This window comes from Propithecus coquereli, unplaced genomic scaffold, assembly GCF_000956105.1.
Source record: "Propithecus coquereli isolate 6110/MARCELLA unplaced genomic scaffold, Pcoq_1.0 Scaffold339, whole genome shotgun sequence".
Lineage (NCBI taxonomy): Eukaryota > Metazoa > Chordata > Mammalia > Primates > Indriidae > Propithecus > Propithecus coquereli.
In genome coordinates, this window is record NW_012149052.1 from 1,578,999 (window position 1) to 1,592,020 (window position 13,022).

A 13,022-nucleotide genomic window follows, 5' to 3' on the forward strand; every position below is an offset into this window, starting at 1 on the left:
TGATGCATCAGTTCAAAAGATCCAATTCCAGAGTAATAAGTACTGTAGGAGAAATAACTGAGAAAATAGAAGGGAAAAATCTTTCAAAGAAGTAGAGTAGTCCCCTTTTGTCTGTGGGAGATATGTTCCAGGACCCTCAGTGGATGTTTGAAACTGGATAGTACCAAACCCTGCATATGTTATGTTTTTTCCTATACATGCATACCTGTGATGAAGTTTAATTTATAAACTTTATAAATAGGCACAGTACTCTTATAATAGGCCCAGTGCTCAGTAAGAGTAATCTATACACAGTAAGAGATTAAAAACAATAAATAATAATAGAACAATTACAACAATGTACTATAATAGAAGTTATGTGAATATGGTCTCTCTCTCAAAATAACAATATTTTTGAACCATCGTCAACCATGAGTAACTGAAGCCATGGATAAGGGAAGACTACTGTAAACTCTCCAGACCTGAGTAAATACTGAAGCAAACTCTTAGATATAAAGAATCAACTGAGTTTCAAGCAGATTGAGTAAACTAAAACTCCCCATGCAAACACAATTTTATGAAATGTCAGAATGACTAAGGTAAGATTTCAAAAGTTTCAGAAAAGAGAAACAGCCTACCTGTCAGGGGCTTGGGAAAATTAAATGATTGATTTGTTTTGGTTTGTTTATCATCAATAAAACTGGATGGGATGAGATGGTTGGATGATAAAAGATAATGGAGGAGTATATTAAAAATTCTAATGAAAGTGATTTTGAGGCTAGGATTCTGTACACAGCCAAACCAACACCCAAAATGTGAAAACAAAATAATCCACAGATTTTCTGTGATTCAACATTTACTCAAATGTCTTCATACCCATTTCTAAAGAAATTAGTTCAGAAATATATTCCAGCAAGACAAACAAGGAATATAGGAAAGAGGAAAGTATGGGAAGAAAAAACAGTAAGCCTACTCAGGGGTGCATTGAAAAAAGGGGTCCCCACATTATCTATGTGATTAAGCTGGAAGATAATTGGTTTTCATTAAAAAGGAATTCAGAATGCTTTAAAGAAAAAAAAGGTGCATGGAAGAGTGTTGCAAAAAAGAAAAGTAGCATAAATTCCACATAGTAGGATGAGGAGTTAACTACATTAAATAACTGATATAGAACAGGAGACGTTTTCTGTTCTTAACAAGAAAAATTGCTACTGTATATTCTGCTGTGGTACAGAAGTGAAGCGGACTAAATTTTGCATGATTTTGAGTCATTATTGGAATGTGAGAAGAGAAAATCTCTTCATTTTTGAGATACACATTCGTTGTGACAGTATCAGCAGAGGTAGTATTACAATAAACTGTAAGTCTCTTCATTGAAAAATATTACATAGTCATATAACACATGGAAGACTTGCTGTATCAATAAGAAAGTAAATGTTATTAACCATGATAACATAGAAGTAAAAACATAACTGACCAAAGCTGGAAGGAGGAAAATGGGACAGATGAAGGAAAGCGCTTAAATAGCAGGAAGTATAATGTCTAAAATGGATGGAACAAGAAATAAAGATTTGAAGGTATTATTATTTTACCCACTTTCCTCTGGAAATCTTTACACATATACCAAAGTAGAGGGAATAAGGTAATGAACCCACATGTACTCATCACCCAGTTTTAACAATTATAGCATGTGGCTGCTTTTATTACTGCCCTAACTCTGCTCTTCTTCCCTCTTCCTCCAACTCTAGTTTATTTTAAAGTAAATCTCAATGTTATAATATTAACTGCTACTTATCTATAATCAATAAGGACTTTACTTTTTAAATGTAGTCATAGTAACATAATCACCACTAAAAATTAGCAATGCTTCCTTAAAACTATGAAAATATCCGATTAGGGTTCATATTTCTCCAGAATGTCTCATAACTATCTTGTTACAAGTTTTTTTAACAATAATGATAAAAGGGTCCATTCACAAAATGTATTCAGAAAAATTGACACAACTAAAAAAGAAAATACTCATATATAGAATCATAGCTGGGGATTTGAACACATCACTCTTAGTAATTCATAGGATATAAACCAAAAAAATCAGAAGAATATAGAAGACTTGAACACTGGCAACAAACTTGACCTAGTTGATATTGATATAATATTGCACTCAACAATTACAGAATATACTTTTTTAAAAAAAGATTTCTGAAATGTTCACAAAGAGATACCATTTGGAGGGCTGTAAAGTTTTCTGACCACATGGGATTAAATTAGAAGTCAATAACAATAGGCTATGAAAAAAGCTTGAACTATTTGGATAATACATAATTTCTAAATAATCCATGGGTCAAAAAGAAAGGGGAAGGAGAATTAGGAAATCATTTGTACTGAAGGATAATGAACATAATCTATCAAAATTTGTGGGATGCAACTAAAGCAGTGCTGAAAGAAATTTTTATCTATGAAAGATATTAGAAATGAGCAAGAGTTTTAAAATCAAAGATCAAATCTTCTACATCAAAAAACTAGAAAGAGAAGATCAAGTGAAGCCCAAAGTAAATAAAATGAAGACAGCAATAAAAATAAGAATAAAAACCAACAAAAGAGAAACAGATGAACAACAGAGAAAATTAACAAAGAAAATTGTTTTTATTGGAATGACTAATAAAATTGATAACCCCAGCAAGGCTCATGATAGAGAAAGAGAGATCACAAATTTCCAGTATTCAGAAATAGATTACTACAGGTCGCTACCAGGATAATATGTGAATATTATGAATAATTTTGTGACAACGAATACTAAAACATGGATGAAATGTACAAATTTCTTAGAAGGCTCATTTGCCAAAGCTGTCAGAAGAAGAAACAGAACATCTGACTAGCCCTGTATCTATGAAAAGAATTAAATTTTACTGTTGAATTCTATTAAATAAGTAAGAAATAATACTAGTGTTATACAAAGACTTTTGGAAAATAGAGGAGGAGGGAACACTTCCCTAATTATTATATAAAGCAAGTATTACCCTCATTAAAAACAGAAAAATCCACTTCAAGGAAAGAACATCACACACCAATATTCCTCATGAACACAGAAAAAAATCCTCACATATTAGCATATTGAATTTATCAATAAGGATATAAGAATAGTTCATCTTGAGTAAGAATTATCCTGAAATGCAAAATTGGTTTAACACTTAAAAAGTTAATATAACTCACCAAATTATAACAGAGTAAAGAGGAAAATTCATATGATCACCTCAATAGATGCAAAAAAAGTATTTGGCAAAATACAGTGCCTACTCATGATAAAACTAAAATTATCTAAAAGGTATACTTAATGGTAAAATGTTGGAAATTTTCTCTCTAAAATAGGAGTAAGGCAGGAATGTCCACAATCACCATTTCTGTCCAACGTTTCAGTAGCAGTCATTGACAGAGCAATAAGATCAAAAAAAGGATTAATAGGTCTAGGGAGCAGAAAGAAGTAAAAATGCCTTTTTTCTCAGACAGCGTGATCAATTACTTAGAAAATCCTAAGAAGTCTTCAAGAAATTTGTAGAATTAATGAATTGAGTATTTTTAACAATATATAAGGCTAATGTGTAAAAATGTTACATCAATAATTATTGGGAAATAAAATTTTAAAAATATTATTTGCAGTAGCATCAAAAAACATACTTAGGAAGAAATTTGTAGAATTAATGAATTGAGTATTTTTAACAATATATAAGGCTAATGTGTAAAAATGTTACATCAGTAATTATTGGGAAATAAAATTTTAAAAATATTATTTGCAGTAGCATCAAAAAACATACTTAGGAAGAAATTTAACAAAAAAACATCTAAGATCTTCCACTGAAAAATATTATACACTGATGAGAGAAACTAAATAATTTAAATATGTGGATAGGCATGTATAACCATGTATGTGGATTAAAAAATCTCAGTATTGTTAAGATATCAGTTTTTACCACATTGATCTATGGATTGAACATTTTCCAATCAGACTTTATTTTAGTAGAAAAGGAAAGATTGCTTTTAAAATTTATACAGAAATCTTAAGGACCAAAGCAATATTGTGAAAGAAGAATAAGGAACTATATGATCTAATTTTTAAAATTTCTATAAATTTATAATGAGTCATGGTATTGGCATAGCATAGACAAATGGGTTGGTGAAAGAGAATAGAGTCTATTAGATACACAAATATAGTCAATTCATTTTCAGCAAAGTTTATTCAATAGGGAAAGGTTAGGCTTTTTAACAAATGGTGTTGTCACAACTAGATAAATGTGGGAAAAATTGAACCTTGTCCCTTCACACTATACACAAGAATTAATTTTGAAATAGACGAAAGACGTAAATTTAAAAGCTACAACATTTAAACTTCTAGAAGAAAACATGGAAGAATATTTTTATTGACCATGAGATAGCCAAAGATTTTTTAGATAGATACCAAAGCACTAAACATAAAAGAAAAACTATATGAAGGAGACTTCATCAAAATTTTAAATTTCCGCTCATCAAAGATAGTAGCAAGATAGTAAAAAGTCAGGCCTCAGACTTGAGACATATTTGTGATATGTGCATCCGACAATGTTCTTATATCCATAATATATTAGAACCCTTATACGTCAAGTGTAACATTAAAAAAACAAAATAATGACCAAAAGATTTGGATATTTGAGGCCGGGTGCGGTGGCTCACACCTGTAATCCTGGCTCTTTGGGAGGCCAAGGCGGGCGGATTGTTTGAGCTCAGGAGTTCGAAACCAGCCTGAGTAAGAGTGAGACCCCGTCTCTGCCAAAAATAGAAAGAAATTAATTGGACAGCTAAAAATATATAGAAGAAAAATTAGCCGGGCATGGTGGCGCATGCCTGTAGTCCCAGCTACACGGGAGGCTGAGGCAGAAGGATTGCTTGAGCCCAGGAGTTTGAGGTTGCTGTGAGCTAGGATGACGCCACGGCACTCTAGCCGGGGCAACACAGTGAGACTCCATCTCAAAAAAAAAAAAAAAAGATTTGGATATTTGAGAGAGAATGCTATGTAAATGGGCAGTGAACACATTAAAAATTGTTAATGTGCTTCATAATTATGTATTATTATAAAATATTTATCAGGAAACATCACAATTTACCATGCTAGTTAAATTTTAGAAGACAGACAACACCAAAATTTGACAAGAATGTAGAACAGCTGAAACTCTCACATATTGCTGGTAGCAACAAGAAATAGTATTACCACTTTGGCAAAGAGTTTGGCAGGTAACATACCTACCTATAGCAGAGCAATTCCAGGCCTGGGTATTTACCCCCACCCTATCTCAAAATAAGTGCATATATACACTTAATTAATGACTTATTAAATGACTTGTACTTAAATAATGACTTACTTAAGTATATGTATTGTAGATTTATTCATAGTAGCCAAAATCTGGAAACAACCCAAATATTCATCCATAGGAGAGTGGTTAAACTGTTTATCATAGACTACATGACTTCTTAGCTGTAAGACAGAGTGAACTGGTACGTGAAATAACGTGGATGAATCTCAAAAACATTATGTTGACTGAAAGAAGACAAATATGAAATATTAATAGTATAATCTGTATTACTCCATTTATATGGAATTTAAGAACAGACAAAACTAATCTGTAGTGGTTGAAATTAGAATGGTAAGGAAGTTGAGATTGGCTGGAAAGGGGTAAGAGGGAACTTTCTGGAGGGAAGTAAGTGTTTGATATGTTAATTGGAGTGTTGGTTACATGGAAATATACATTTGCCAAATTTCATCAAATTGTTCAGATAAGATCTGTATATTTTACTGTATGTAAATTTTATCACACTTAAAAATAAGTTACCTGATGGGTTGGTACTTGTCTCTGTAGTGGGTAGAATAAGAATTAGAAATTGCAGTGTTTTCATTTTAAGTTCATTTAATATATACCATGTATATATAATACTTTGATTTAGATTTTAAATGTAGAAAACAAATTTTGGATCCTTCTGATTGGCAGAACAATTTTTAAAATGTCATCAATGTCTTGTTTGGTTTTAGTTTTATAAAGTAGACTTTGAATACTCAACTGTGTGGCAGATACTTTAGTATGCATTTTATATGTGCTGTTTTACTTAATCGCCATAACAAACCAAATGGTTAGTTCTATTTCCATTTTACAAAAGTGGAAACGGAAGCAGCAAGAGGAAAGAGATGCACCAAGTGTTCAATTAATATTCCCAGCTCGGCATGGTGGCTCACGCACTTTGGGAGGCTGAGGTGGGAGAATCACTTGAGCCCAGGAGTTTGAGACCAGCCTGAGCAAGAGTGAGACCCCGTCTCTACAAAAAATAGAAAAATTACCTGGTATGGTGGCAGATACCTGTAGTCTCAGCTGCTCGGGAGGCTAAGACAGTAGGCTTGCCTGAGCCCAGGAATTTGAGGTTGCTGTGAGCTATGATGACACCACTATAGTCTAGCTTGGGCAACAGACATCCTCTTAAAAAAAATTCCCAAATTGTTATGGAAAGAGCCCTAAACCAGGAGTAGTTACTGAGTTCCACATCTGAATTTTCTATTCTTTTTCATTTTCTTAGGTGTCATTTTACTATATTCATTTAGTTTATAATTCTGTTAAATCTATTTTAAGATTGTTTTAATGAGCTACTTTTCATGATTTTTTTTTTAATTCAATAACTTCAATTTTTCAAAGGGGCCACTGTGGTGACAGCTGCTGTGGTAGAAGTACATTCACGTGCCTCACAAGTTAAAACAACACTAAATATGAGTTTCAGAACTGAGTATCTCACCATGGTACTGTATAGTCCAGGTCCTGAACAGGTAAGTCAAGGAAGAAAAGAAAATGTACTCATTTGTGAAAAATTATATATAAGTGGATGTTTATTAAATAACATTTGTTAATATTTCGTGTGCATTTTGTACTGTTCCTCTGAGAAATATGATTGATCTTTTCACTTTAATAGTAATCTTAACCAATGTAAAAAATAACATTTAAAATTAAAGTTACTGTATAATATTAGGCCTTTTGATAGAGAGTCCTTTGGAGGTAGAGATATTTGATGTTTTGTATAAGCAGAGGCAATAATTTATAGTAGTACATATCACAAAATATGCTTTAGGCTTATGTTTTTGTATAATTTTTGTATTGATTTCTCCTTCCATAGGCTTCGTTTACAGATGTTCGTGATCCTTCTCTGAAACTTGCTGAATTTAAATTGGAAAATATTATAAGTACTGCAAAAATGTATACAGATGACTCAACATTTTCTTCCTTCTCATTAAAAAACTGTATTTTAGATGATAAAAGGCCTCATGTCAAGAAAGCAACTCCTAGGTGTGTATTGTAATTGTATTCTAAGGTTTTACTTGAGAAATGGTTGATATATTTTATAGAACTTATCCCCAAAGTTGCATGTTCATTTTGTGGGTGCAAACCTAAGATCTTCAAAGCTTCAGTTCAGTCACGTCATGGTACTCAGTTAACATTTAAAGTGTGCTGGTTCAGTTATGTGCTATTCTTAACTGGATAGTTGATAGATTGGTTGAATAAGTGGAACTAATTAGTGCAATTAAATTGGTTTTTACATTCTCTAATATAAACCTAGTATAAATTACTATTAACCCATGCTAATTGCAATGGGGATATGCATGAAAAATTGAAAATAAAAAATACAATGAGATTGAAACTCTGATAATTTGTTAAACATACACTTCCTAATTTATGATACAGTTCTGCTTCAGAAATTTGTAGATCCGTTGTTTGGAACACTTTCTGAATCTTCCCAAAGAGGCATGACTTCAGAATACTTGTTTGCTGCCAGTGAAAGTCTGAGTTTTATTGTATGTTTGGTTATTTGTAAGTTACTCAGACTACATAGAAATTGTTATTATTGTGTTTTTCAGAATGATAGGATTGACAGTTGGGTTTGATAAAAAAGACATGATGGATGTAAAGTACAGGAGAGTCAGAGATGGTTGTGTGACTGATGCAGTCTTTCAGGAAATGTATATTTGTGCAAGTGTGGAATTTCTGCTGACGGTTGCAAATGTCTTTTTGGAGGCCTACACGGCAGGCACTGCTGTAGAAACCAGTGTTCAAACATGGACCTCTAAGGAAGAAGGTTAGTTATTGGCTAAAATATTTAATATCTGTGTTATTAAAGTGCTGCAATAGCACTTACTTTGATTTGCCTTTTAAATAAACAGGGTAAATGCATTAATAAATTAAAATCTTTATTTTTCAGAGAAAAACCTTAACATATTTTCTGGGAAGATATGTAGTTTGCATTTTCTTTGAAAGTGTGAATGTATATTTTTCTGAAATATATATTTTGAAAGTGTTCAAAAATTATGAAAACTACATTAGAATAAGTAATTACACTTCTCTGTAGGTAGTAATTCGAATTTGTTGGTGAAAGAAAACAAGCAGGGGGAATAATTAGCTGGCCACTCCTTTTCACAATTAAAGATAGTATTTCTATTTAAAGCACTCTTATTTATTTATTTCAGACAGGGTCTTGCTTTGTTGCCCCAGGCTACAGCGTAATGGCGTCATTATAGCCCACTGCCCCCTGAAACTTCTGGGCTCACGTGATCTTTCTGCCCCAGCCTCCTGAGTAACTGGGACTACAGGCACGTGCCACCATGCCCAACTAATTTTGCTGTTTTTTAATAGAGAGAAGGTCTTGCCATGTTGCTCAGTCTGGTCTCAAACTTCTGGCCTCAAGCGATCCTCCCACTTTAGCCTCCCACATTGCTAAGATTACAGATGTGAGCCACCACACCTGGCCTATTTTTTTAATATTTATTTCTAGCTCTTAACATATATTAATAGCTTTTCTATTAGACTTGTACATATTTCATTCATGGCGGTATAGTAGAAAGTGTCAAAGTGAGAGTTGGAAACTGGTTAGTTTCTAGCTCTGCCATCAAATAGTAGAGTTTTTTCCCCATATTTTTTAATATTCTTATCTCTGTAGCTTCTTAAAATATTTACTAAGAGAGTTGTAGGAGATTTCTTTGGGATCTAAGATTATTTTATCTTTCATTTAAAATGAAAAAACAATTTCTCATAAATAATAAACTATTCATAAGCAGTATATATAACAAATATTCATAAATATTTTAAAGTATTAATTTATTTTTGTTTTAGTACCTATACAGGAATCAGATAAGTGGGAAATGAATATTATTATTAAAAATCCTGAAATTGTGTTTGTGGCTGACATGACAAGAAATGATACTCCTGCCTTAGTCATTACAACACAGTGTGAAATTTGCTATAAAGGTGACCTTGAAAACAGTACAATGACTGCTGCCATTAAAGATCTCCAAGTGAGAGCATGCCCATTTCTTCCAGTCAAGAGAAAAGGCAAAATCACTACTGTGAGTTAACTGTTTAATTATCTGCTTGATTGTAAACTATTTTGGATTTAGTGTATGCCACTTTAGGAAATAAAAATTACCCGATGCTTTCTAACCTTGCTTGGTAAAATATCTTTCTTTCTGTTTGGAGAGCCAAATTAAAAATATTACTTACCAGCTTGGAAACTCTTTTCATTCTTCCGGATGCTGCTCATTATTATTTATATTTGTGAGAATATTCTCACTAAAAAGTTGGTTTCTTCTTGACACTACAATTAAGATCTTGCTCTGACTTTCTAACCATGTCAATTCCAAAGTGCTCTTTGGCCTTTAAGACTTTCTACCAGTTGTCTGCTGTATTGTTTCAGTTTTATTATTTTAATTTTTTCCTCTTACTTGGATGTTTTTGCTTTTTTTTGGTCTCCGTGTAATCTATTTGAACCTTCAGAAATTTACTTTGACATACCTCACACTTGTATTTTACTCTCTAGTAACCTCTTGGTCTTCCTCCTCTTTATAACTCTAATTAAAATTCCATTTCTTCAAAGAAATCTTTTCAAGTTAACTGGCTGACTCCCAGATATCTTAAAAATATTCATAAAATGTTTAGGCTTCTAAAGAAGTAATAGAAGCATAAATATTCTAAATATTATCAACATAGAAATATAAGCTGCAATTTTGTTATAAATAAATACATACGTATTGGTTAGGATATGAGATAGACTGTTGCCTTAGTGACTCCCCACTAAGAAGAGAGAGGAAATAGAAAATGGAGGGCATACTAATTTTCTTTTAGATTATGACTTAGAAATTTTACATATATTTCTTGTTTTCACATACTTTTGGCTTGAACATAGCCGTATGGTAATGACACTTACCTGCAATAGAGGCTAGAGAATGTAGTCTTTTTTTCTTAGTTTACTTGTGCTCAAGTACAACTTTTATTACTTGTGGAAGAGTAGAATAGATACCAGATGACAACTAGAGGTTCTTCCCACAGTCCACTCAAAGATTTCTTCCTATATTCACACATAATCCATACTATCTTTCTTCTCACCCACAGAACATATTCACCTCCTTCTCAAGGGATATAATTTTAGCTCAAAGTCCAGGATCATTAATCATCTTCATTGGCTTTGTATGTGGCCTTTCTTGGTCTGGCAATCTATTAATTAATAGACAGTAAGCTACTCTTCAACATAGAAACACAGGCATGCACCATACCACCACACACACAACCTCTATATAATGGTGGTGTGAGGACAATTTAAAAACCCATTCAGGAAAAGAAAGAATGGGAAACACTTGGTAGTCACTGATCCATAATAATTGTTATATTCTACTGACTGAAATTGTGAAAACTTTAAGCTCTGGCAGTGAAGTAACTTCCTTGGAGTGGAATAATAAGACTCTCCATATTGCAGTCTTCCATTTTTGCTCTCTTGTAGGAGCATTGTCATTTTCTCACTTGTCTTTCACCTCTGGGAGATTCTTTTTTTACCGTTATCATCTGTGGACACATCTGAAGTGACTATTGTCTTTTTTTGGGAATTATAGTGTTTAACGTCCTACTCAGTTGGTTACTTGGAGGTCGCTTTAGCAGTTGAATAATAGGCTTTTGCTACTAGATATTGGTTTCTTTGTGAATTCTTAATCCCTTCAGCAGTTATTAATATTTTGCATCTAGGGAGTTCCATGTGTAAGTTACCACAACCAAAGCTATTATTTATTCATAGTTTTTTTGCTGGAAAACTGCTGAACTGGTGTTTTATTTGCTTATCCCCATATTCTTCCTATCCTCGCTTCACCTTAATTTAGTGAAGGCAACTTTAACAATACGTTTTTGGGGAGAGAGATATTATTATTATTATTATTATTATTATTATTATTTGCCACAGACTAGTTCCTATGTCCGAATTTAAGAAGAATTGCCAGAAAAAGAGGATCCACAGTTTTATCTCTTGCTGAGGCTCCTTTTTAGAACTTGAGTCTTTTCAGTGTTAGCATGTTTTCCTTTCTTGTAATAGTATTTGCAAGCAGCAGAATGAAGTAGCTAATAGCAACAGTCTAGAGAATTGCTAAATTTTTAGTCCTTTTTTTTTTTTAGCCACATAGTCTGCCTTCCCTAGGTATCAGCAGTAGCAATTTTACCAAATATTTTGCTGTAGCATATTTAGGGTCACCAGCTTTATATTTTGAAACATCCCTTGTCCATTAATTGCCAAATCAATCACAGATATTTTTACTTTGCAGCATTGTCAACTTCTAGGCAGGAAATTTTGAGGTAGTTAGGACATAAACTAGGCTGCTGTAACAAGTGGCTAAAGCATGGTAGAAGTAAATTTTTCCTTGTAGGAACATGGTATAATGTAGGGAAATTGAGCTCTTTTTATCTCGTTCTGCTATTCATAGGATATAACTTAACCTGCTTGTACAAAGATAGTTTACAACTCATCCACCTTAGTTTGTTGGATGTGAGTGGTTGTGGTAAGGAGAGACTGTGAAGGGATCAAGGGATACCTCTTCTTTCTAAGTACTTTCCAGCAATTGCACATACCACTTTACTCACATCACTTTTGGCCAGAATTTTGTAATATATCAAACCACAGTTTTAAGGGAGCAGAACAAAGTAAATCTTTGGAAACAAAGAATTAAAATATTGTTTGCTTGGTTCTCTTCACTGTATATTCGTTTTCAATTTTATCATTATTGCTCTCTCTGTTTTACAGTGTTAAATGGCTGTTATTTTTCTAGCTTCTTGATGGGTACTTAGATAATTGATTTTCAGTCTTCTTTTCTAGTATATGCATTTAAGGCTATAATTTTTCCTGTAAGTATAACATTAGCTATATCTGCTAGTTGTGATATGTTGTATTTTTATCATTTCATTAAAACTACTTTTTCATTTCTGTTTTTATTTTTTACCCATAGGTTAGAAGGGTTTTGCTTAATATCCAAGTATTTGGGGGTTTTCTAGTTATCTTTTTATTATTGACTTAAACCTTTATTTCACTGTAATCTGTTAATATACTCTGATTTTAATCTTTTGAAATTTGTTGAGACTTGTTTTATGGCCCAGGACATAATTAATTTTGGTTTTATAAATGTTTAATGTCCATTGAAGAAAAGTTGTTGGGAGCAGTATTCAGATCAATTTTGTCCATTATGTCGTTCAGATCTTTTGTATTCTTAGAGACTTTGTGTGTGGAGGGGGGTGTCTGTTGTTTTATCAGCTACTGAAAGAGGTTTATTAAAATCTGTTTTGATGAATTTAACTGTTTTTATTTTTGGTTCTGTTAATATTTGCTTTATGTATTTTGAAGCTATGTCATTTGGGTATATACACATTTAGAATTATTAAATCTTCTTGGTAGATTTAAAATCCCTTTTATTATTAAGATATAACCTGTTTAGAAATAATTCTTCTCTTAAAGTCTACTTGGCTGCTATTAATATAGCTATTCCTATTTTTTTGTGGTATTTGCATGGCTTATCTCTTCCTATCCTTACACTTTCAACCTTTCAGTGTCCTTATCTTTAAGCTGCAATTACATCTTTTGTAAGCAGCATTTAGCATTATTTGTTTTATGTATTTGATACTTCTTTTTTTTTTTTTTTATTTCAGCATATTATAGCGGTACAGATGCTTAGGTTACGTATGTTGCCCTTG

The 13,022-nt window shown here is 32.6% G+C and overlaps 1 protein-coding gene across 1 annotated transcript in view; it reads left to right on the forward strand.

The window, feature by feature from the left end:
- VPS13A (vacuolar protein sorting 13 homolog A (S. cerevisiae)) overlaps positions 1-13,022 on the forward strand; it is a 262,251-nt gene that overhangs the window by 137,160 nt on the left and 112,069 nt on the right. The window contains 5 exon segments of the mRNA XM_012650655.1: positions 6,681-6,808; positions 7,153-7,322; positions 7,892-8,109; positions 9,141-9,423; positions 10,320-10,351. Coding sequence (XP_012506109.1) covers positions 6,681-6,808; positions 7,153-7,322; positions 7,892-8,109; positions 9,141-9,423; positions 10,320-10,351 — 831 coding nt within the window.